The sequence below is a fragment of the Simochromis diagramma genome, unplaced genomic scaffold, assembly GCF_900408965.1.
Source record: "Simochromis diagramma unplaced genomic scaffold, fSimDia1.1 OVJJ01000669.1, whole genome shotgun sequence".
NCBI lineage: Eukaryota > Metazoa > Chordata > Actinopteri > Cichliformes > Cichlidae > Simochromis > Simochromis diagramma.
This window is the reverse complement of record NW_024387458.1, coordinates 941989-969236: the sequence shown is the minus strand read 5'-3', so window position 1 is coordinate 969236 and position 27248 is coordinate 941989. Positions and strand designations below refer to the sequence as shown.

The window sequence follows — 27248 nt, the reverse complement described above, 5'->3', positions numbered from 1 at the left end:
TTAATTTTCACCCGGGGGGGTGAAAAGCGGTGCAAAGGTTAACATGATCCAACGCCCTCAGGGTGAATGAATCTGGAGGACAGTCTGCTGGCTCCAGTCAGAACCAGCAAAGAGTCCTGCGCTTGTCTGTTGAAGAAGGAAGCTGCTTCCATGATGTTCTCCTTTTATGCTACCACTCCTGTTCATTGTTGTGAGGGGCTTCCCTAACATTACCCGTCCTCAGTGGGTGAAATCATTTAAACGATGACCCACGAATATAGACTACAGCTTATCTTTATCCCATGCACGGCTGGATGTACGTGTGAAGTACGTGAGTAATAGGCAGATCAATGGTGGAAACCCCGCCGATGCACATAACGACACCACTCCGCTCGTTATGTTCTCTCTGTGGTAATGTGTGCGCTCAGGCAGACACACGGCTTCAGCAGTCATGCAATTTCCATGAGTATCGATCTCAAAGTATTGATCGCTCCAACGCCTCCTGTCTGACCCGCCTTCAGATTTTCACTTCCTTAACACCCTCACATACACACTAACACACACACACACACACACACACACGTTTTCCTATCCTAACTGTAAACCTGACCCTAAAACCACATTTTGAGCCTCAAAATGTCTTCAAACAGGTATTTTGTCCCCATAAGTGACTGTTGGTCCCCACAAGTATAGTAGTAAGCTACATTTCTGCCCTCACAGGATGTCTAAACACACACACACCAAACACACCACCACACCGTGACACACCTGACAAAACACACATAACACACACACCACAGAGCGAAACTGCTGGTCAGCCTGAGTGTGAGGAATTGCAGCGCCTCAGTCTACACGTGTCGATCGCTCCGAGCTTCTCGTCTTATCTGAATCGACGTCCTGTTCTGCAGACACTGCAGCCTGAACTGTCGACAGTAAAACTCACTTATTAAGTCAACGAATACATACAAAATAAATCAGGCTGTTGTTTCACAGTAAAACACGTCATTCGTGCAGCTGAGCCGCAACAGTGCCACATTTCTTCAGGTTCAGTTTATCATCGAGCCACACACACAGACACACACACACACACACACACACAGACACACACACACACACACACACACACGGTACTTTCATTTCACTTTATAATTAATCTGCAGCCGCACTTGAAAGACGAGAGAGAAGTAGTCATTACCGGCTGAATATGTGTGTGCCTGAGTGTGTCTGAGTGTGTGTGTGTCTGTCTGAGTGTGTGTGTGTGTGTTATTGGAGTGAACTAAGCTAAAGCGGATAAAAGCCACGACCCAATTAACATTATGTGTGTGTGTGTGTGTGTGTGTGTGTGTGTGACCTTCAGTTCTGTGGTAATGTAGCTCAATCTTTCTCAACCTGTGGGCCTGGACCCCTCGGAGAGGTCATGAAAGAGACTGAGTGTTCACAGACAGGCCCGCAGCGCTGGTTCAAAATGTGGATGTTTTGATGCAGGATGTTGAAATAATGTGTGCGAAGGCTGCTTTTCAGGAGTTGAAATGTAGTTTCTCTTCTCTGATTGGCTGTGGCTCACACTGGGATTCCTAATAAAAGCCAATCAGGGCTCCAGGCCTCTGCTTTCTGAGCATCTGTGGTTCATTTGTGCTATAACGTTTAACATGGAGCTCTGTGGCAGTGATTCCCTGCTGGAACCTCTGCTGGACACTAGAGGAACTGCGGCTTCAGTTAATGAGACGCTAACACTTCTGTCTCTCTCTCTCTCCCTCTGTGTCTCTTGGTGTCTCTCGTTCCAGCAGCCACTCCCTGCATTAAAGCCATCAGTCCCAGCGAGGGGTGGACGACGGGCGGCGCCACCGTCATCCTCATTGGCGACAACTTCTTCGATGGCCTTCAGGTCGTCTTTGGCACCATGTTGGTGTGGAGCGAGGTAATACCCTTCCGATCAGTTGGATAATTGATCGATATAGCAAACATTGTGTATTGTGTGTGTCAATACAACAACGATGACTCTTATTATTTCTCTCTCCAGCTGATAACCCCTCACGCTATCCGAGTCCAGACTCCGCCCCGGCACATCCCCGGAGTCGTCGAGGTCACGCTGTCCTACAAGTCCAAACAGTTCTGTAAAGGAGCGCCGGGACGCTTCGTCTATACAGGTAAGGACAGCTCCTGATCATCTGATTGGATAACACCACATTTTACCAGTGTCCTCTAGCAGGAGGCACCAGGTGGGATATTTGGACACCTTTTTAAAACAAAGCTTTATTTCCAGACTTAAGAATGTTCTTTTAGACCAAAACACGCAGAAATCACGAAGAAGAAAATGAAGCTTATGTATAAGTTAAATAAGGAAGATCTGTGGTCTCACATTTTCTATTTTTATTATTTAGCGGTCATCTAATTTTGGCTGTATTTTTCCAGTCCAATTTTATTTATAAAGCGCTCTAACATAGCCAGCACAGGACCAAAGTGCTGTACAGAAAATAAGTGAAAAAAATAGAATAACAGAAAACAGCAAAAATAAATAAATAAAACACGTAATACATAGAAATTAAAACAGCCCTATATTAAAAAAGAAAACAAGATAAAACAGCATAGAATCAACTAAAACCAACATCTCACGGGGTGTCAAAGGTCAGGGTCAAGAGGTGGTTCTCAGGAGTGACTTAGAAACAGGCAGAGGAGAGGCCTGTCTGCCACGATGGGCCAGTCTAACCACAAAACAACCCTGACTTCAGACAGCACTCACATGAGTCAGTAATAAGTTTTAAATAAATTCTGATGGTCAAACATCTGAACCGCTGCAGGTGCAGGTAACATCTGTCATTAATACTGCTCCAGCTTTCTTTCTCTATTTGTTGTCAGACTGGAGAACCTTTCTTCTCTCCATGTGTCCTCATATCCTCCTCTCCTTTCTCTTTATGTTTCTTTTATCTCCGTTCATGCTGCATTGCAGTAATTATACACATTCAAATCCCATTAACCCGAAACATCTCTGGACCTTTACGTTAATGACCTCACACTGACACTCACTTATGCGAGTCACATGTTCACACAGCAGCTGCTTTCACACCTCAGCAGATCAGAGGGATCCACCACCTCCACCCTACACTGCCTGCTCTCAGCATTCTTTGCACTGGGGGAAAGAAAACAGGAAGTGATGTTGAATAATACAGACCTCCTCCTCAGGTAGCAGGTCTCAGTCAAGTTTTTCTGCATGAGGCAGATCAACAGATAAATGAGAAGCGCTGGCACAAGATCTAATATCATATTTAACTTGAATAAATGTAATTTAAATTTAATATTTCTCAGACTGAAGTTTTTCCATAAAACTCGATCAGATTAGGGTTTTCATGTCACAGAGTACATGGGTCAAACCTTTCAGTTGGAGCTACTGAACATTTGGCCTAGTTTCCTGTATTCATAATTAAAATCAATTTATAAAAAATAATTTTCTTAAGTATTTAAATTGTAAATAAATTATGAATAAATAAGATGGTAGTGCAAAAAGCAAGCAGCTAATCGTTGAGCTGTTAAAGGAATGTCGTGAATAATGTGAGTATTTACTAAAGGAGCAAGTACCATAATGTTGGGGGATTACCTAACATTACCCGTCCTCAGTGGGTGAAATCATTTAAAACGATGACACACGAATATAGACGTACAGCTTATCTTTATCACATGCACGGCTGGATGTACGTGTGAAGTACGTGAGTAAAGTAGAGCAGATCAATGGTGGAAACCCCGCCGATGCACATAAACGACACCACTCCGCTCGTTATGGTTTCTCTCTGTGGTAATGTGTGCGCTCAGGCAGACACACGGCTTCAGCAGTCATGCAATTTCCATGAGTATCGATCTCAAAGTATTGATCGCTCCAACGCCTCCTGTCTGACCCGCCTTCAGATTTTCACTTCCTTAACACCCTCACATACACACTAAACACACACACACACACACACACACACACACACGTTTTCATATCCTAACTGTAACCCTGACACTAAAACCACATTTTGAGCCTCAAAAATGTCTTCAAACAGGTATTTTGTCCCCATAAGTGACTGTTGGTCCCCACAAGTATAGTAGTAAGCTACTTTCTGCCCTCACAGAGATGTCTAAACACCACACACACCACACACTAACACACACCACACACACACAGAGCGAACCCTGCTGGTCAGACCTGAGTGTGAGGGAATTGCAGCGCCTCGTCTACACGTGTCGATCGCTCCGAGCTTCTCGTCTTATCTGAATCGACGTCCTGTTCTGCAGACACTGCAGCCTGAACTGTCTGACAGTAAAACTCACTTATTAAAGTAAACGAATACATACAAAATAAATCAGGACTGTTGTTTCACAGTAAAACACGTCATTCGTGCAGCTGAGCCGCAACAGTGCCAACATTTCTTCAGGTTCAGTTTATCATCGAGATGAACGTCTCCTCATCCAAATGAATGAGCTCTGTCAGGCAGACAGAAGCACCAAAAACAAATAAAGCTGTGCTGATGTTTGACAGGTGTACACACCTGACAGGAGCATAAAACGCTGCCAGCCTGCGCACGATTACTGACGACTCACTCAGCGCTGAGGGCGGAGCCGAAGCATCTCCTCAGATAGCCGGGGACTGACAGATCCATGCTCGGTGTCGTGTCTGATCAATTCAAAGCCATCAAATCTTTATTAGCAGCCAATATAAACAGCAGATCAGTTCAGCAGCAGCAGTCTGTGGCAGTTACCACGGGGACGCTCCATCACAACTTATCGATTGGATGGTTTCACTGTCTGCCGGTGTGCCTGATTAGAGCGCTTGATTTCAGACAATTAGCCAATCAGATAAAGACTTTAGTGACAGCTGGTTTGTTCAGGTGTTCCAGAGTTTATTAAACTGCAGTGAAACATGAAGATATGAATAAAGACAGAAAACATGAATCAAGAGCATCGTTCATTCGTGACATCAGCGTTTTTAGCAGCTCAGGTGTCTCAGGGACTCTGGGCTGAATGTGGAGTCATGGTCACGTGACCTATAGTTGTCAAGGTAAAAGCCTCATACGAATGAAATGCAACACATAAGAATAAAACAGTCATGTCAACACAAACACGCAATAACAGGTCATTAAAAACAGCCACACAGCATCACCACCAGCCCCGCTGCACGCCAAACATGGCGTCCTGATCCGCCAGCTAAAGAGGAAAACGCTGCCAGGTTCAGGTGGTCTCTTCTTCTCATCGTGGCAACTCTGGTCTGACATCTTTTACCTGATGATCAGGTGTTACTGCTCTGCTGGGTGTGTTTGAAATTACATGTGGACACGTGTCCTTAAAGACGCAGCGAGGATGCATTCAGGTTTGATCCAGGAGGAATCGGACCGACTGCAGGTGGAAGAAACACAGGTGACAGTAAAGTGTGTAACAGTCAACAACACAAGGTCACAGCCACTCGCACAACTATAGATAACACAGACATCTGGAGAGCTAACACACTCTTATAACTGCTGCCTGTCACGCCCTGTGAGCCTTCAAGGACTGAACACACACACACACAAACACACACACAGTTTGATGTATAGGAGAGTCGGTCTAAAGCTTGTTAAATGCAGCTGAACCAAGACGGGATTATGATTCATGCACTTCACACACACACACACACACACTCTGAGTCCTGGCTGTGCTCGGCTGCGTTCACTGACGCTCTGATTTATCACCTCCCAACCAGTTTAAACTGTAAATGATGTTAGAGGAGAGAGGAGGGGAGGGGAAAACAAAAAATGAACAAGTCTGATGGATTCGGCGTGTCTGAGGGTTGCAGATTCGCCGCGATGTGCACGGCTGCAGTTATTACACCTGACAAAGAGCAGCATAAATTATCGGTTCAAACTGAAGTGTGTGGTTTCCCGTCAGCGTGACAACGACGCCTCCGTGTGTTTCCTCCCGTCGGTCAGTACAGACGTTCTAATCCAATCGGCCCGTAAACTTTCTGGAGTATTTTCATTGACATTTATTTTTTCCTTTGTTCTCTCTGTGCACGACTTACATGTTTAATCCAGAAATAATCTAAAATGCTCACATGTAATCTGCGAGTAATGCGAGAGGAGTGTCTCACGTCTTATCCACGGCAGTCTGAGCAGCTGACAGTTTCACGTTTTTGGACTTGAAGACTTTAAAAAGTTTAACTAGTGAACAAATGTGACGATATTAATGTTGTGAGGTGTCTAATGAAAAGACCTGCTCCCTCCTCAGCGTTGAATGAGCCTACCATCGATTATGGCTTCCAGAGGTTACAGAAGGTCATCCCCCGCCACCCCGGAGACCCGGAGAGACTGCCGAAGGTAGGACGCGCTCAGACACACAATCGTTTTATACAAACACACAGAATAAGTGATTATTGTCGCTGTGTTTTTTCCATCAGTCTGCGTTCTGGTTGGCTGCTCAGAGTCCTGATAATCATCAGCTGCATCCACCGATTCTGCTGTTTAACTTGTTTTTGTGTGTCCACTCAGACCGACTCGCAGCTTCTAACACACACACAGTTTTCATCAAACCTGTAGTTTGGACACCAGTATCTGTTCAAAGCTTTCACATTTGTCCTGGTTTGGCTGAATTTGGTTCACATGAACCGCGTTACCACACGTGTGATGCTCCAGAGAAAAGGCTGACGGTAAATTCAGCTGGTCAGTGAACGATCTGTAATGAAGCAGGAACCTTCACATTCCCCTTCTGCGGGTTAATTTTCACCCGGGGGGGTGAAAAGCGGTGCAAAGGTTAACATGATCCAACGCCCTCAGGGTGAATGAATCTGGAGGACAGTCTGCTGGCTCCAGTCAGAACCAGCAAAGAGTCCTGCGCTTGTCTGTTGAAGAAGGAAGCTGCTTCCATGATGTTCTCCTTTTATGCTACCACTCCTGTTCGTTGTTGTGAGGATGTTGTTTAGTTTCCAGTTCACAGCTTTTCGATCAGCCTCTGAAAATCATCCCACATTTCTCATCGGTGGAGGCCAAAGTTTTTCTTTTTAAGCTCACACTTTCACATCTTTTACCCATTTTAGATTTGATGGGTTCAAACAATCAAAGCAAAGAGACAGAATCAGTTTTCCCTTTAGGGTGGACATTTAAAAACTGCTGTGCTGCTTCAGGTCAACAGTTCAGTGTGTGTGTGTATGTTTGTGTGTTTCAATAATAACTCGTAAAGCAGGTTTGCGATCGTCAGGCTGTCCTGATCCTGGATTAGCTGTCCAGTTTAGAGGAACCAGGATAAGATGTTTATTTAATATCAGGCCTAATCTGGATCCTCCAGATTCGGATCAGAAGCGGGATGCTGATGTAAATTATCCGACACTTCTATTCACCCCCTCGTTTAATGAACAACCTTGCAGTAGTTGAAAGAGAATTTCTCTAGTGTGCTTTCAGCCTCCAGCTGCTCTGATGTGAGCTGACATGCTGTTAGCTCCATAATGAAAACCACATCTTTAATAATTCATCTGTAATGGTTTTATTCAATTACCCACGCTGCCTTGTGCTCAGCGTGCAGCCGAGTGACTGTTGACCACAGAAACGCTAATAACTGGAAATAATCCCGACTGTTTCGGGGGGCTGACTGCGACGTCTGAGTCGGGCTTACGTGTGACGGGTTGTGCACTCATGACATCACACAGGTCAACATAGTTCCCCTGTGTCACAAACCTGGACCATGTTCTGGCGAAGCACACACGGTAACACCGAGGCAGAGCTGATCTCCCTGTGTGTGTTCAAACAGCGGTGCCTTGTGAACACTTGGTGCTACCTCGATACACAAATATACCTGCGACAAAGTTACAATGATTTAAAAGCAGTTATAAAAAGGGCCCGCGACCCAACCCTCTCTGTAGGCGCTGAAGCCGCCACATGCTCGGCTGAAGGACATGCGATACTAAACTACTAAGTATGAAGAACAGAAATCGAATGTGTGGTCAAACGTGCAGATGTATTCTGCTGGTGGTTTCTTCCTTCCCGCTGTCACCAAGTGCTTGCTCATAGGGGGTCATATGATTGTTGGGTTTCTCTGTATGATCGTAGAGTCTTTACCCTACAATATAAAGCACCTGGAGGCGACTGCTGCTGTGATTTGGTGCTGAATGAAAGAGAAGTTTGCTGATAGTCTCACTGAAGCCTGTGATTGGTTGATTGTACTGTAGTTTTGTTTGATACACCTGTTCAAAGTGTGCTCACAAGTATGTGAACAGCTCCCAGGAAGTTTCCTGTTGAGCTTTGAAGCAGTAGGAGGTCAGTTTGCTCTGTGTTTTTGAGGTGGAGGCTAAAGATGGCGGGCTGAGAGAAGCCGCTGTCCCATTCAGTCGGTTTCAGAAACCAAAGCTACTTCCTCTGTGTCCTCGTCAAACATGTGAGCTGGTGAGAAAGTACAGAGACATTTTCTGAGAGTGACACCTGCTTCTGACCCTACAGACGGACGGTGTTTGGGTTTGGTGCCATAGCGACGCCAAAGATTAAACTTTAAAGTGTCGGTATGTGCGGCAGCTGGCGTCAGTCATCCCGGCACGGACGCCACGAAACACGTTGAGGTCGGAAACACACAAACCCAGTGACAGGCATGTGCACGAGCCTGGAGTTCACACACACACACACACACACACACACACACACACACACACACACACACACACACACACACAGGAAACACACAGCTTGAAGGAGAGATCACTCTGTTAGTCCGGATTACTGAGGACAGTTCACACTAACCTCAGTGTTAAAGCTGTTTCCATGGTGATCAAGTGACCCTGCATTCATCATCATTAGCTGTCCGTCACACACACACACACACACACACGCACTTGTATGTGTGTGTCTGTGTGTTTGTAGAATTTAATGCTCTTTCCTGTGTGTGTGTGTGTGTGTGTGTGTGTGTGTGTGTGTGTGTGTGTGTGTGTATGCCAATCTCCTTTCTTGCCACATGGCTGCACTCGCTGATTACCTGATTTGACTGTTTCAACCTCCCTGTTTGCCAATGGGCTTTATACACACACACACACACACACACACACACACACACACACACACACACACACACACACTTTTCAGCCTTTCTCTTATCTGATTTATAAAAAATAACTCCTCTGTCGTCTTGTTTCTGTTTCTGTCCTGCATAATAAACTCTGAGCTGTTTTCATGTGAAATCTAAATGTCCGTGTTTGGGATGTTTTCATCCAGATGTGGGTGAAGAATCCCTGCAGATGTTCAGTTTGTGGGGGTGTGCACTTAGCCCTCGTGTTGGTGCTGCAGAATCGATTTCTGGGGTCAGATTGTGGTTAATCTGCTCACGCTCAGTGACAGCCTTCAGTTTTCCTTTTGATGGAGTTGGTTGGAGTAGAGAACTCTAACACATTAACATCTGCTTAATGCTACTTATCTGGGTCCGCGTCTCAGGGGCAGCAGGCCAACAGAGATGGCCAGATCTCCTTCTGCTACCAACTCCTCTGGTGGGGACAAAGCCAGCATGTCCTGGGTCTGACCCTCCCAGCTGTATGTGGCCAGATGTCAAACCAGTGGTGGCTCCACCCTCAGCCTCTGATGAATGAGCCCCTCACTCATCTCTAAAGGTTCAGCCTCCAGCAGATGAAGCTCATTTCTGCTCCTTGTGGTCATAGCTGAGGGTAGATCAATCAGTAAACTAACAGCTACACCTTCACCCTCACCTTCGTCACAATAGACTGGTCACTGTTATCCTGAGCTGATCGTGTCCACCATCCACCAAGAAAGAGTCTGACTCCACCGGTGTATGTTTCAGATGTTTGAAAGTGTTTAGGATCAATTTGTTTACAGTACCATCTGTTGGTAAAAGACTACAATGGTGATTTTTATGAAACATGGCGGAGAAGAAGACGATGACCTAAGGCAGCGGTCCCCAACCCCCGGGCCATGGACCAGTACTGGTCCGTGAGTCGTTTGGTACCGGGCTGCGAGTTGAGGCTCGGGTGTGATTGTTGGTTTTTAGCGTTATTTTTTGTTATCATTTTTATCATTAACTCAGTTTCCCTGGGTCTTTTCTTGTGTGTTTTGAATAAATCGTGTTTTTTTGGTACCGGTACTGGTTTTATTTTGTTGTATTTATCCGCGACACCTTAAAGGCCAGTCCGTGAAAATATTGTCCGACATAAACCGGTCCGTAGCGTAAAAAAGGTTGGGGACCGCTGACCTAAGGAGCCAAGTAATTCGTGGATGTGGATCAGAAGGTGGATCCAGATGTTTGGTTAAGCTTTCAGAAACCCCGTCTCAGTGGGAAACCTCCCTGAATGAGCCCCACTCAGCTTCAGCTGCTTCTGAGGGTTACAGAATTGTGACCAACATCACTGTGCGCTGCTAACATCACTCGTTTGTCGCTGAAATACGCTGCTGTTATTATTTAGTGTCTGCAGAGGTCAGGGCTCTCTGCACTTTCAGGCTGAAAAATCTTTTTGTGGCTTTCCTATTTTCTCTTAAACGTGGGGCTCGTCCAGGATTATCTGATGTTTCTGTAAAAGCCTTCTGTGTGGAAGTCCTCAGTGAGAAGGAAGGTTCTGAGAGCGGTTTGAAGTAAAGGAACTCAAAGAGTTTTGCTTTTCTCTGTTTTCCTACTCGTCAGATTTTGGGGTTAGTTTGTGTTGTGGCTGCAGTAATCACAGAGACACGTGTTTGTTTGTAGGGAACAGATCCACGGCTCGGTTTGCGGAAGCCGTGAATGCGGTTTGTAGGCTAAAGCGGGGCAATTCTAGGATCAGAGCTTTGGGGGTGCTGAGCACCCAGAGAGCTGCCCAGCCAGGCAAGATAAACTTTACTCTGTCATCCTTAAATGTCTCCAGTTTTCCAGTTGTCTCTCTGACTGTCTCCTTGGTGCATTTAAACTCCTGTTCCTCCCTGTCCTCGTCGTCTGCTGTCTTTGTCTCCGTTATCAGTCATCATAATTTTACCATCTCTGTGCAAATCTGCAAATTTCTTTATTAAATCATAAGATTCTTAAATTCATCAAGTCTCTCTGTGTCTGGGTCCTCGTCACAAAACATGACATCACTGTTTTGCACATTTAAACACAATTTAATCCCACATTTGTGAAAGAAAAGCAAAACACTTTTTTGAAAAGTCTGTAACAAAACCATCAAATCTGATAAAGGTTATTTAAATGCTGCTAAAGAAGAATGGATTGGAATAAAAAAAATACATATCCTAACCTTAATTACTGTGAGAATAATGAATGATGCTCATAGTGAGTAAGAAGTAAACTGACTGCATTTTTTGGACAGATTCACTTTTAATGTGTGTATAATATAATACAGATACATAAAAAACACTCCTGAAACAGAATAAATTATTACAAAATATTAATAAAAACTATAAAAATGGAGGCAACTTTGCCTGTGGTAGAATGTATACAATGTATGAAAAAATCTTTACTGCAGATACTAATTTTGTGTTGTAAGATTTATGAGTTTCATGCTTTCATAGTGGTCCTTGGGAGAGCTTGACATTTTATCAGGTGGTCCACACTGTAAAAAGTTTGAGAAACACTGATAAGTGTGTGTGTGCTTTTGGAAAACATTTAAAGCTGCTGTACAGAATCTTTGAAACAAGCTTAAAACATTTTTAGAAACAGAGCATCTGCTTCTCTTTACAGCTCCTCACTCCACCAGGGCTGTTTGACTCTTTCTGATAGTGAGCAAATGTGATGTACGTACTGCGGCAGTCATACAGACAACTGGACGGTCCAAAAGTTGGCCGACCTGTTACTGGCTGAGGTTTTAGTAGAGTTGTGGCTGAACCACATAAAAATATATCATTAATTTTAATCTCCCCGATCAATGATAATGTTATGTTGGAATGTTGCTAAAGAGGGTCAAAATGTTTCAACCCAGTTTGTTTAGCAGATTCTGTACAGCAGCTTTAATACAGGGAGGACACAACTTCCAGACTGTGAGTAAAATCAGGTTTTTCTCTTTGTCAGTTTAACAGTTTCTGCCTGTCACTGCTCCCTGTCTGTTTGCTTACCTGGTTCTTCCTGACCTTGTACTTTCTCCTCACGTTCCCTCTTTCCTCTCTCCCTCTTTGGACTCACAATCATACACAAATAGATTCAATTACATGAAAAAAATTACATTAATATGAAAAAAATACTATTAAGATCACTAACAAAAAGTCTTCTCTCAGTTTACTTTCAACCAAAAAGCAAATAACCAAACCACACGAACATCTAATAAAAGATATAAACATTGAAACACTGATCCAACATTATTCTTTATTGACGGATCACTTGATTTTACACTTTTACCTGAATGTGGCTCCTTTTTTTAAAAAACACTTCCTCATATCCCTTATGAACCTGGCTACACAAACACACACACACACACACACACACACACACACACACACACACACACACACACACACACACACACAACAGGAGTTATAAGGTTTATGGGCATTCAGTCAGTTAGCTAGTTAGTACCTTGGGTTTAATATCGGCACATATGACAAAATAAGCAGCTTCTCTCCTTCCATTTCAAACAGGACAGTGGTAACAACAGCAGGCTACAGATAATGTTATGTTTTAGATTTTAAACAGGCTGTATACATTTCAATGTTAGCAACAGGACGGTCAAATATCGCTGATTTTACTACAGAGCAGGACGGATTGTAGGGTAGCAAACATCGTCGGAAAACACGTTTTCAACACTGCAGGTTACCTGGTGTAATGTTTTTCAGCCAAAAAGAAACATGGTCTGGCTCCTACCAACTATATAAAGAGTAACTGAAGGTTAAATGCAGCCAACATGTCCTGTTTTAAGCCAGACACTCACACCTCCGCTCCGCTGCGTCTCAGCTCTGGCAGAAAGGGCGCTAGAGCCAGAGCAGGGGAGAGCTGGAACAAACCATTATGGAAGGGGGGGTTATCTATACTTTTGTTGTTAAAATATTACGTACCAACCAAGTACTGTATGGTTTTTATATTTTTAGTAGCGTGTCACACAAACAGCAAATATTGTCAAAAAAAGTAAGAAATCTTTGGGGTGCTTTGATTAATTTTGGGGCGGCTTCAGCACCCCCAAAGATGGGCTAGAACGCCCCTGGGCTAAAGGGAGCCAACTGCAATATTTGGAAAATACTGAGTGAACCCTGCAAATGATGGCAGAAGTCAAAGTGGAGCAGCGAGTGATTGATGGTTTACATGAATCATATGACACTGAAGCTTCTGAGAAATTAAACCTGTGACATCATCACCTGTGTGTGATGTGGATCCACAGCCCAGAAAATTCTGCGGTTGCTCATCGATTGCATTTCACTTTCAGGAAATGACCAGCCGATTGCCAGAGTTTCTTCTGTGTGACCACGTGGCACAGGTCAGCCGGGGGTCCATCTCAATCTAATCGATGCATGTCAGTCTAGTTCGTCGCTGTGACTCGCTGATTTGTTTCTGTGATGAGTCGGGGAGCAGCGTGTAAGTCAAGTTTAATCAATGTGTCAGAGCTTCAGTCCGTTTGAAGCTTCTTCGAAGCTCGGTCAGCTTTACTGCCAAAGCAGCTGATGAAGGCCAAAAAGCCACACCGTTATTTTCTTTCTTGTACAGCAGCGAGCTCAGTGTTAGTTTTTACAGTTTTTACATTCGTTCATGAATCTCGGTGAAAAGACTCGCAGCGCCACAGGTTCTTCACCTGAAAGGACGCCCGGCCGGTCACGCAGGTGTCGCTCTGACTTTTCTCATCAGTCATGCAGATAAAAGAAAGTTTGGAGCTTCGACAGTTTTCATTCTTTGTCTGCATGAACAGTGAGCTCCACCTGCTGCTTACCTCATTTACTCAGACTGGTAAACACAGAAAAATAATAACTCCTGTGTTTTATTCAGAAAAAACTATTAGGTGGGTGTTTTCAGGGTTAATTTATAATGACGGCCTCCACTCTTTAGTCTGTGTGGATGGAGGCTGTCGTGATCACAGGGAGGATTTGATTTGATCCTTTGTGATCTTATTTATTCAGACTTTTTCATCTCAGTGTAATTATTCATCATGTTTCAGATATTAAAGTTCATTTCCTGCTGCTGGAGCTTAAAGACAGGATCAGTTCGTCTGTGTGTGTGTGTGTGTGTGTGTGTGTGTGTGTGTGTGTGTGTGTGTGTGTGTGTGTGTGTGTGTGTGTGTGTGTTGAGTTAAAAGAATAATTGGTTTCCTCCTCGGTGATGACATCCCGCCCTCCAGCTCTAACCTCGTTCATGTGTGTGCAGAGAGGTGCTCGTCATGTGACGGCGTAACAGCGAAACACTTGTAATAATGAGGCTTTCATTTGTCTCTATAAACACAGTGTGTGTGTGTGTGAGTGTGTCGACACACTGGAACGTCGCTCTGCATAAATGAGCAGATTAAAGGCGATCGGAGGCTGAAAGCTCCTTCACAGAAATGACTTCCCCTCTCACGGTGTGCGTAGCACACACACACAGAGCTGGGCTGGCAGTAACCTGACAGTCACAGTGTGTAAAACTGGCCGTAAATCACAGTTCATAACATTTATTTGTGATCCAAGAAATGATATTTGTAACGGTGAAAGGACAGAGGAGAGAGAAAGGGAGCAAGAGAGGAAGGATGAGGGGGGGAAAACAAGAAAAAGGAGAAAAATGGAGAAGAAGTGAGAACAAAGGAGGATTAGAGGAAAGAGAAGAAGAGAAAAGAGAGAAAATGCATGCAGGGTAAAGAGAAAAAGAAGGAGTGATTGATGGGCAACAATTAGAAGGAGGGATAGAATGAACAGAGCATGGAGAAAAGCAGAGCGGACGGATGCAGGGATGGAGGAGAGGAGGAAGAGGCGAGGAAGAGGATGAAGGGGGCGGGGTTAATTGAAAAGCCTCCTGAAGAAGTTTGTAATGAAAAGCAGCAGATTAACTGAGAGTGTGTTTAATTAAGATAAAGACTAAATGAAGCATTGTTCTGTCACTGCCTGATTACACGCACACGAACACACACACACACAAACATGCACGCACACACAAACATGCACGCACACACACACAGTGGCAGCTGTTTATTGGGCTCAATGAGCAGTTTTAACACTAAAACTGCTCATTGAAGTGAAATGCTTCAGTTTTTAAGAGGCCCAGTGTGTGTGTGTGTGTGTGTGTGTGTGTGTGTGTGTGCTCTGTGAGGTGTAACTGAGCTCTGATTAACATAAACACTGTTTAAATCTTCCAGTTCAGGTACAAACACACAGAAACAGAGGGACCCCTGCTGATGTTTACAAGCTGTGATTGTTACTGATCTCTGCACTGCATGCATTCTCTATGCAGACGACACCCAGCTCTATCTGTCCATGAAGCCAGATAACACACACCAATGAGTTAAACTGCAGGAATGTCTTAAAGACAGAAAGACCTGGATGGCCGCTAACTTTCTGCTTCTTAATTCAGATCAAACTGAGGTTATTGTACTCGGCCCTGAAAATCTTAGAAATATGGTATCTAAGCAGATTCTTCCTCTGGATGGCATTACCTTGGCCTCCAGTAACACTGTGAGGATTTTCACAGGTTTCTTCCTGTTAAAAGGGAGTTTTTCCTTCTCACTGTCACCAAGCTCCTGCTCATAGGTCATTTGATTATTGGGGTTTTGCTGTGTTGTTGTAGGGTCTTTACCTTACAGTATGAAGCACCTGGAGGTGGTTGCTGTTGTGTTTTGGTTTTATATGAATAACATAATATTAAACAGAATTCATTAGAGCTGTTGAAAATGTTCCTGCAGCCTGTTCACACCTGTTCACACCTGTTCACAAGTGACACTGGCAACACGACTTCATCGGCTTTTGTTACTGACCTCATGTCCTCCTCTTCTTCTTCTGTTGTATCACACTACCACCCCTCCTCCTTTGTTTCTTTCAGGAGGTGCTGTTGAAGAGAGCAGCAGACCTGGTGGAGGCGCTCTACGGGATGCCTCATAATAACCAGGTAAGCTGCTCACCTGTCTACACACATCAGCTGACATCAGTGTGTTTACCTGTGCAGGTGACCCTGATTAACAGATTCTTGTTGATATATTCAATTCAATTTTATTTATATAGCGCCAAATCACAACAAAAGTCGCCTCAAGGCGCTTTATATTGTACAGTAGATCGCACAATATTGAGTCTGAAGGCTGACCGGAGACGAGGTGTGCGCACGAGCTGTGGCTGCAAGTGCAACATACACGACGTCATGTGGCGTCGGCTTGTGTCCACACACCGAGGACGCCGCTTCAGTTTGAATCCGTTTGAATCTTTGTGTCTTTGAGGAGGAACACGAGTAGAAAATAAAGAATGAGGCGACACAAATAGGAAGTGTTCACTGTTAAGTTAAACTCTGTGAACAAACTTAGTGAAACAAGCTGTGAGCGTGTGTCTGTTAACCCAAGAAACAGTGCTTCAGATTTATTAGACAATTAAAAAAAATGTAATCTGTCAAAACGTGTTTCAAACTAAGGATGATGTCATTATTTATTCATCAAACAACAAAATGAATTCATGTTTTTATACCCAAATAAGAGCCGGCACAGAATTGAATTCAACCACTCAAATGGATGAAGACAAACTGAACGCTGAGAGCGAAACACAGCTGAAGTACCTCCACCTGTCCAGCAGAGCGCTACTGATCCACGTTATCACATCTGGTTTCAAAAACTCTGTGATGTCATCTTTTACTTACAGTCATTGTGTCTAAACCAGCGCACCGCCTTTTGCTCTGAGACGTCACCATGTTTTCACTTCAGTGGTTTGAGCAGCTTCAGCTTCATGGACATGAGTGGAAACAAACTGTCCACGATAAGAGCTGCACGAGTCTGACTGAGAGAATATTTATGAACATTTTTACACAGTTTTACTGGATTGGCCAATCACAGTAAGGACAGTCAGCGTAATCACAACCAATAATCATGTTTCACAGATTATTGATGACATCATCATCAGACTGTCTCACAGTTCAAACCGGAGCTTGTTTAATTTCACATGAAACTCATTAAACAGGACAGACTTCCTCCTCCCCCTCCTCCCCTCCTCACCACCTCCTTCAGGTTTAGGAGTCACAGCCTCCTGAAACACTGAAACACTGGCAGAGAAGGAGGAGGAGGAGGGAGCTCTTTATATCCCCCATCCTCCCCAACAGAGTCTCTCCGACACGCTTCTCAACCCACCAGTTAATCACACACACACACACACACACACACACACACACACACACACACACACACACACACACACACACACAGAGTTATTATTATTATCACTACATTTGGATTTACATTTGTTTACAGGCTCTGCACTCTGTTCAAGGTTACGCTTTCATTTCAATAGACCTGTGTGTGTGTGTGTGTGTGTGTGTGTGTGTGTGTTATGTATGTGTAAACTGAACTGTGTGTTTTTGGAGTCTTGAGCTGTTTAAGTATAACGAGCCGCTCTCAGGATCTTTAGCGCATGTCAGACAGACATCAGAGTGCCCCCTGCAGGCTGGTCAGTGAAGTATCGTGGATCGTTACCCTCAATTACACTGGAAAAAAAGACAAAGAAGAGAAAGATGGTGGCAGTAACAGTATAATGACCTCAGTGTGATGAGATAAAATCAAAAATAAACTGACTGAAATCAGAAATCACAGAAATACAATAAAGTGCCTTAGACTGAAAACTGCATGCTAGGGTTAGAAAACATGAACTCTGCTGTTTTTCACTATATTTCACTACCAGAAGGCAACACTGCAGGCATTGAGGGAAGCTGCAAGTACCTGGGGATCCCACAGAAAAAAGGGAACCATGAAGAGGTCGCTATGAAAGCTGCAACCACCAAGTACCTGCAGAGGGTCATGCAAGTCCTGAGGAGTCAGCTGAACGGTAAGAACAAGATCCGGGCCATCAACACCTACGCCCTGCCCGTGATCAGGTACCCTGCTGGGGTAATAAGCTGGCCAAAGGAGGAGATAGAAGCCACTGACATCAAGACCAGGAAGCTCCTTACCATGCATGGAGGGTTTCACCCCAAGTCCAGCACCCTGAGGCTGTACGCTAAGCAGAAGGAAGGGGGCCGGGGACTGGTGAGTGTCAGCACCACAGTTCAGGATGAGACAACGAACATCCAAGAATATATTGGGAAGATGGCCCCAACCAACCGTGTGGTCAGTGAATACCTCAGGCAGCAGAAACCCAAGAAAGTGGAGGAAGAGGAGGAACCATCACGGAAGGACAGGCCCCTGCACGGTATGTACCACCGGCAGATAGAGGAGGTGGCTGATATCCAGAAATCCTACCAGTGGCTGGACAAAGCTGGACTGAAAGACAGCACAGAGGCACTAATCATGGCAGCACAAGAACAAGCTCTGAGCACAAGATCCATAGAGGCTGGGGTCTATCACACCAGGCAAGACCCCAGGTGCAGGCTGTGTAAAGATGCTCCAGAGACAATCCAGCACATAACAGCAGGATGCAAGGTGCTAGCAGGCAGGGCATACATGGAACTGCATAACCAAGTGGCTGGCATAGTATACAGAAACATCTGTGCTGAGTACGGCCTGGAAGTCCCGAGGTCAAAACGGGGGACGTCCCCTAGAGTGGTGGAGAATGACCGAGCTAAGATCCTGTGGGACTTCCAGATACAGACGGACAAAATGGTGGTGGCTAACCAACCGGATATAGTGGTGGTAGACAAACAGAAGAAGACGGCCGTAGTGATCGATGTAGCGATACTGAATGTCAGCAACATCAGGAAGAAGGAGGGTGAAGGTGACGGTGGTCCCAGTGGTAATCGGAGCACTAGGTGCGGTGACTCCCAAGCTAGGTGAGTGGCTCCAGCAGATCCCGGGAACAACATCGGAGATCTTTGTCCAGAAGAGCGCAGTCCTGGGAACAGCTAAGATACTGCGCAGGACCCTCAAGCTCCCAGGCCTCTGGTAGAGGACCCGAGCTTGAAGGATAGACCGCCCACAGGGGCGAGTGGGGGATTTAATATACCTTACATTATATCACAGGAATGTATTACAGGTGTTTAATTGTAATTTATCATTATCATCTGAAACAAAGTGACCACAACTCTCAGTTAATCAGTCTTGCCTTTGGTGTTAATGCATCAGTTTTAATTTTAGGATGATAGCTTCTCCACATTTCCAGTAGAGATGTTATGTGATTATGTTCCCTCCTGAGTCTCTGCAGTTGCATGAATCCAGATATTTAAATGCTCCTGTGTCTTTCCGCTCTGCAGGAGATCATCTTGAAGCGAGCAGCAGACATCGCTGAAGCGCTCTACAGCGTTCCCAGGAACCACAACCAGATCCCATCACTGGGCAACACCGCCTCCCATGGCATGATGGGAGTCAACTCTTTCAGCGGGCAGCTCGCCGTCAACGTCTCTGAGACAACGCAAGGTATGAGCGGCCCGATAAATCCTGCAGGTGATGGGGGCAGAAGTGACATTAAAGGGGTGGCTGTGGTAACCCTGGTCACATGACACATTTTACGAGTACTCTACAGAGTCTACTACTAAGTCTACTAAGAAGGACTCTGGTGCACCGAGCGTTAGATTTGTGACCAGCTCAGAGCTGAATGTCACTTTGATGGACATGCGTGTCTTTGTCCTGTCTCCCTCCTCCCACCCAGATAGCTGCCTCTCCCCATCCCAAATAATGCCTTATGTTTCTTCCTGTTAAACGGAAGCTTTTCCTTCCCACTCTCACCAAGTGCTTGTTCAAAGTGGGTCCTCTGATTGTTGGGCTTTCTCTGTATTAATGTAGGGTATCTACCTTACAATATGAAGGACCTTATTTGGTGCTGCCTAAATAAAACTAAATTGAACGGACTGGAATAGAGGGATGAACAAAGAGTTAAACCATGAGAAGAACTGGAGTCTTCTGGATCATTCAGCAGTTCTGATTCAGCTCTAGTGTGCCCCTTTTCTGTGTTATAGGAACCACAAAAGGTTTGACATGTAGTTCAAGTTTTCTGTGAGATCCCAGCAGGAAGAATCTTTCACTGCAAATCTACAAATCCTCATGAATTTCTCTTGTAGCCCCACCCACTGTCGTCAGCTTTGGGACCACACATTTCCAGACTCTGTCACCAGATGAATTAAAAACATCAAGCGGCCTTTCTCTTATTTTAACTGCTCCACCTCCTGTTTGTCTTTACTACACTCTGTCTGCTGAACTCTAGTCCATACTCTGGGATCTGATTGGCTACTACTACTACTCAAAGTTCAGCAAAGATTGTTGATGGTCGCATTACTAGGATGCTGTTGTGATATGAAAGACCAATCTCATTTGAACGATTATGTGAACGATTTTCCAAATTCCACTCTTCCTGAGCATGTGTATGTGGGTGGTGTGGTGGTTTAGCACTTTCGCCTCACAGCAAGAAGGTGCTGGGGTTGAATGCTTGTATGTCTCTCTGCGTTCGCCCTGTGATGGAAGGTTGACTTCTCCAGGGTGTACCCTGCCACTTGCCCAATTAAAGCAGGTGTAGGCTCCACCCCCCTCCAGCAGCTCCAAAAGATCTCCAGCAGAACTGGGATCAGCCCACCATCTGTTTCCTCTGCCTGTGAAACCAGGATGTTGCATTATCAGTTCTAAAGTGTTTAGGAGTTCAAATACTTGCTGAGAGGAACCTCCATGTACCGAAAACTCCACCTTTGGGGAAAAGTTACATGCAGCCTCATCTAGCTTAAAACTAGCTTACTGCACTTAGTAATACTGCAGTGTTACTAACACTGTACTCTCTTCCAGTCGGCTACAGTCGAAACACCAGCAGTGTGTCACCGCGAGGATATGTACCAAGCTCCACCCCCCAACAGAGTAACTATGGCAACACAGTCAGCAACAGCATGAATGGCTACGGCAACACAGGCATGCCAAACCTTGGGGTGGCGACATCACCCGGTTTCCTCAACGGGTCATCAGCCAATTCACCCTACGGCAGTAAGTATCAAGGTAAATGTACTACAGTACTACACCTACTACTACTAATACTCCTAGCAGTGCTACTACAACCACTACAAGGAATACTACTCGTACTAATTACACTAATCCCTGTAGTGCTGGTCCTCTATCTTTGAACTTTGTAGTAATCAGGCCCATCTTATCTTAATGACCTTGTAGTACCTATCAGCCTATTAGAGCACTTCGCTCTCACACTGCAGGCCTACTTGTTGTTCCTAGAGTATTTAAAGTAGAATGGGAGGGAGATTGATTGTTGTTTTTTCTCTGTATGTATTATTGTAAGGTCTACCTACAATACAAAGCGCCTTGAGGTGACTGTTGTTATGATTTGGCGCTGTTTAAATAAAACTGAATTGATTTGACTGGATAGTACATCATTCATGTAAGACAGAGCTAACCATGTTAACGGAGTGTAGTTTACTGTCCCATCACAGTTACTGGTTAAAATGGTTTCTGACCTGCTGTGTTCCAGTCGTTCCCTCCAGTCCCACCATGGCCGTCTCTAACTGTAACTCCTCGCATGGAGTTTTTTCCTTCTCGGCTGCCGTCAAACAGAAGAGCGCCTTTGCTCCCGTCGTTCGGCCGCCAGCTTCACCTCCTCCTCCACCCAACTGCTCCGCCAACAATGCCAATGGGCTGCAAGGTGAGACAGCAGCTTCTTGAGTCTACAAATTAAAACTCCTTCTTTCCGAAGTCAGTAGAAGTGTTAGGGACAGAAAGAATACTTCCCGGGACTGAAGACATACTTTGATCGTAGTATGATCGAACCTGTGAATAACAAAGCTTATGATTAAAAAGAAATAGTACATTCATATTTTTATATTTTGTTTTCAAATTCCTTCATGTCTTTATGTCTTTATGCATGCTCAATCATCCAGGTAAGTAAATCTCTGGAGCGATGAAACGTTTCTCCCACTGAAAACGTTTAACGATTAACAGAATCAACTTTTGGAGATTCATGTCTTTAAACATGTAGATGTGGTGTAATTAAAGCGAGTGAGCCTCGAGAGTAACATGAAGCTGAACAGATGTTTGATTCAGTTTCATCTGCTCTTCTGTAAACAACCACATGTCTACAGACGAGTAAATGGAGTGAACACACACACACACACACACAGACACACAGACACACACGCTGGGTCGAGGTGGGTAACCTGAGTCCTGTTAGTATTGCATGAAGAGTGACAGGCCAATGCATGTTTTATTCACTACAACCCACAGATACATCCTCTAAACACACATGCCCACATGCATTAAACACACACACACACAGGAAGCACACACTCTGGCAGCCAGTGTGTGTGATGTCAGTGTTTCTGACAGAGAGGTTTGTCGAGTGTTAAATATTCATGTTGCTCTCCGCCTTCGCCGAGGCAGAAAGGCCACAGTGTGTGTGTGTCTGTGTGTGTGTGTGTGTGTGTCTGTGTGTGTGTCTGTGTGTGTGTGTGGATCCATTTGCAGGGTGATGAGTAAATACAGTTTGAATGTTATTAATAGTTGCAGCTGCAGCAGCCAGAAACTGAGCATGAAATCAGTGATTCACCTTCAAACGAGCACCTGAGAAACAATTTCATCCTGACATCATTTCAACGTGGTTTCTAATTATTATTGTTATTGTTGTTGTTGCTGTTATAAAATAATTTCATTTTGAAATCACTACTTGTGTTTTGTTTCTGTGAACATGTGCTTCATTTATCCCAGAACGTTTCAGTTTTTGTGATTGAAGGAGTGAAGCGTCAGTCTACAGACATGTGTGCGTGCGTGCGTGCGTGTGTGCGTGTGTGTGTGTGTGTGTGTGTGTGTGTGCGTGCTTGTGTAATGAGCTGGTAAATTAAACTGCGGGCTGCTACATGCATTTTGTCGTTAACAGGAAGCTAATGAGGAATGATGTGTCATCATTTTCAGCTCAGATGTTTTTAAAAACTCATCAGATTCTTTAAGGTTTTATTCGAGTCACAACAGGGACAGGTGGGTGGAGTCAGTCTCTTCATCAACAAACCGTCCGTTTTGTTAACGGCTTATCCAACTTTAGGTTAGTTTGCATAAGACAAAGGAGGGCGGTGCACAAAATCAAAGAAGCAAAGCTCACCTGAAATCAGAGGAAGGAGGCATCTCCTGATTACTTAAACTTTGCGGATCAAGTCCGACGGTCCTGAGACATTCCGGTGTGGAGGAAGGAAAACTGTACAATAAATAAACAGTTCATCATCAGGGAAGCATCGTGTGACCTTTCCCTTTAACACACTGGTGAGGTTACTGAGGTCTGTGAAGGTTTAGTGCTCAGGATGGACAGTGGGCCTTCTTCTTCTTCTCCTACAACAAAGAGAGCAGATTTAGAGCTGAGCTCGCCGTGAAACGGGATGTACGTGGGAGGATTTGTAGCCATGAATCACTCTGGATTGCACGGGATTTTGTCTCCCCGGGGCATTTCCACCATCCTGGAGTCAGCTCACATCCTTCTGAATCCTGTTGCGTGTCTCCATCAATAACAGGAAAAATATCTGACTCACAAACCAGGACGGCATCATCAAAACCATTTTACCTGTCCAGGTGAAGTTTGACATGTGGCTACACACCTGACTGACACAGCCAAGGCTTACGTTTCATTTTACTCTAAAGCGTTCCTCATCTGAACGATGCAGCCCATCATCCTTCTGCTTTTACTGACACACACTTGCTCACTGTAGGCTTCCTGTGTGTGTGTCAGTGGTTGTCTTCTTCTGCCGTGTGTCCTTTTATGAATACACGTCAGTGCCCTAATCCCCCCTCCTCTTCCTCTGCTCGTGTCACTGTCCTTGCTTCTGCCGTCCTCTCCTGTCTTCTTAAAATGTTTCACAGCTGAGGTGGAAAATGCAGCTTTGCTACATCCTGTAGTGTCACTGTAACGACTGTCGCTGCTGAAACCTGCGCTGGAGCATGTCGGAGGCTGTAACCAGAGCGCAACGAATAATTCAAACTCATGTGAGACAGAAAAGGTTCCTCTGGAAACACGTGGAGCGTTAAATCTGCTCAGTTTGAATGTGGAACGTGTTTTCGTACAGTGAGCAGAGGCTGATGGAGAGGTTCACAGTTCAGAGTGTAAAACTCTTCCTTCACAGCACTTTTACTCTACGTGACTCGTCCAACTGACCATTCACGCTTCGATGAACCGAGAGCAGCTGTGGGTTCGGTATCTTGCCCAAGGTCACTTTAACACACAGAGACTGAAGGAGCCAGGACTCAAACCACCAACCTTCTGATTACTAGCCAACCTGCTCTACCCGCTGAGCTAGAGCCACCCCAGGCCGACAGTTCAACGAGATAGCAGCATAAAAGCAAACGCGCATAAGATTTCATCGTGCATGTCTCACGACTTCCTGAAAAGATTTAGAGATCAATTACAACCTCCGCCTCCTCTGACTAACCGCAGGGCGCTCCTTTCAGACATGCAGAGGCCAAGTGGAGACTGTCCTGTAGTCTGACCAATCAGAAACAGAGATTCTGTTGGGACATCATGGATGCTACGAGCTAAGCATGAGAGGAACCATCTGATTGGTTATCAGCTTACAGGTCACAGCAGCATCCTGATGGTTTGAGGGGAGGAAGGACCAAAACTGCATGGTTAGGACAAACATCTGCAGACGATGAACAAACCTGGACTCCATTACCGAGCTGAATACAGGCCAGACCATCACTCACTGAAACATCTGGATTAAAAACATGGTGTGAGCAAAGCTTTATTCAAACATGAGCAAAGTACTGATATTTATTTTAAATCTAATTAATTCTGTTTTGTTGTGGAAGTTGTTTAAATAAAGTGCAAACGCTCAGCGAGTGGGTTTAATCACATGCTGCAGAGAGCGCTCTGGTCAAACGCCAAAGCGGCCTCTGAAGATGGGCGCTCACGTCTTATATATGACCTATACCTCCCAGCTCAGCTCATCCTTGAACCTTCCCCCCAAGGAGAATTACGACCAGCCGTCACCTCTCTTACACGCAGTGCCTGGATGTCTCTGACCACATACAAATAGAATAGAATAGAATAGAATAGAATAGAATAGCTCTTTATTGTCATTGTTACAAAAACAATGAAAGGCAGTTTGGCATCTCTCCATGTGTGTAAAGTTCACAATAGCATAAGCATTTACACAACAGCACAGACAGTGTTGGCCCCATACAATGGCCCCGCTGTGAAGCTGTGATAAACACAAGGCCCACTTGTGATACTATCCTACATGCATACAACTACGTGATAAAGTGATGCTACTATTACTAAAGTGATATTGTCAAAACATGTGATCAATACATAGAATAAAGAAATTTACACACCTGATGTTTGCTCTGCAGGTGTCACACCTGGCTGTCACTCAGTGACACACATCATTTCTGTTGTATGTTTATAATTAATGAATTCAAACCACGTCTCTCTGCAGCCATGTCCGGCCTCGTCGTTCCTCCCATGTAGAAAACCTTCCTCCTCGTTCCTCACCTGTCTCCTCCCCCTCAGCCACGAGCACTAATCACCTCAGAGGAGGAGGGACCTGTGGCCTAAGGAGGCGGGGCCTCCGGCAGCAGCCAGTCGTCTGCGACTGGGCCGAGCCTCTAAGAAGAACCTGAGAAGGACTTTTTGTAGAGCAGCTTTCTGCGGGTGCTTTCAGCTGTCTGTAATTATTCTGATGTTATACTCTATGTTTGGGGGCGGGGTCATTCGATGTAAAAACTGTGATGTCACATCTGAGACTTGACTTCACTTAGTCTGCTTGTGATGTAATCTTAGTTGAAGAAATGGGAATCTAAAGAGGAGTGAGATTAAAGGCTTCAAATTACAGGACACAGTTATCAGTGTAATTCAGGCCTGTCATACCTAGCAATCGGGGTGCTGATGGTGCCCTTCATCAGCACCCTGATGAGGAGCAGACAATGAGTGACATGATAAACACCTCTGAAAGCACCTGAGTTCAGGTGAACCTCAGTGGGGGGAGGCAAAACACTCCCTGTTTTTTAAAATAATCCAGGACATCACATCATCAAACCTTTGCCAACCTTTAGCCAAACTGAAGTCTCATATTTGAAGAACGTTTCAGAAAAGAGAGATGAACACAGAAGCAGCAGCACTGATTTTAGTTGGGTTGAAGGTTCAAGGGAGGTTCCTGTTATTTCTGCTGCTGCCAGACTCAGAACAGGGGGAATGAACAGGAAGCATAGCTATGAAAGGCTCCTTCCACTGAGAATTCACTAAAATCTGTTGCAGTATCCGGCGGCGTCCGTGTTGCCATGAAGTGTTTATTTTATCAGAAATTGCGGCAGGAATAATTTGAGGCCTTTAATCGTTTCAGTAACCTCAGCACATAAACTTCTGACCTCTGAAAGCACAACGATAAAACAATAAATGAAAAATATCAGTTTGTCCCTTGAAGTCCCGCCCTTGTACGTCTGTATTTTTTTTATGCTTGCGCTGTTAAAAAAAAAAAAAATCCTGCATCCTGATACGCTACTGTGACTGTCTGTCTTCTTGTTCAGAGTTGTCTTTTTAACCGTAGCTCCTCCCACAACCCCAAAGCCCCTCCCATTCATTCAAGCCCCACCCCGTGTGTTTTTCTCTGTGGGTTTTGTGATTTTTGCCAAAGTTGTAGCTGGCTGAATATTTATACGTCACTGTGGTTGATCACGCTGCCCCGCCCGTCACCAAAATCACGAGGGAAACTCTTTTGTAACATACAGATTATAAATATGTATTTATATCTGAGATTGTTTTGTATAAATGTCTAATCATGTCGTCTTCATGGGGTTTTAGACATGTGTGTGTATGTGGTGTTGCCACACTGAAAAACAACCATCGTTTTGTATTAAAAAACAAAAATGAATGTCTTCACACATTTATAGTGCTGTCAATCAAAGCTGACGTCCAATCAGCTCCACTCGTTTGGTTTCAGTTGTTTTTAATGTAACTCTTGTTCAATGACTGTTTGGCTGTTTGGAAATGATTTCTTCACAGTGAATAAAGACAGCAGGTTGCTCTGATCGACTCCAGCGCTTTCTTCAAATAAAAGACAAAAACAAGCCAGTCAAAGCTGAGCATGTCAAATAAAATCAACCAATCACTGCAACGTGCTTAAACCTAATATTCAAGGTCAGCCTCTCCACACAGTAAGATCTCATTATATCCAGGAGTAGTGATGCAGACTGAGCTGCAGAAATAAACCAGCCTGATGTAGCAGAGGAGAGAAGCACGCTCATGTTTATGAGGTCAGAGAAGAACAAATGTGTTTGTGCATAACACGATTGTTGGTGGCAGAAGAAGGAACGAAACCAGCTGTGTCCAGGGTAGGTTTGGTCCCCTAACATACCACCATCCTGCCTCCAG

At 44.7% G+C, this 27248-nt stretch overlaps 1 protein-coding gene across 1 annotated transcript; it reads left to right on the top strand.

Moving 5' to 3' along the window:
* Positions 1–243: 243 nt before the first annotated feature.
* LOC120722958 (transcription factor COE3-like) lies at positions 244–26902 on the top strand. The gene is made up of 9 exons (XM_040014150.1): positions 244–295; positions 1764–1897; positions 2000–2126; positions 6211–6299; positions 15844–15909; positions 19177–19339; positions 20693–20884; positions 21378–21548; positions 25318–26902. Exons 1-9 carry the CDS (start codon positions 244–246, stop codon positions 25347–25349), a joined length of 1026 nt encoding a protein of 341 aa, XP_039870084.1. The 3' UTR covers positions 25350–26902.
* The last annotated feature ends 346 nt before the right edge of the window (positions 26903–27248 follow it).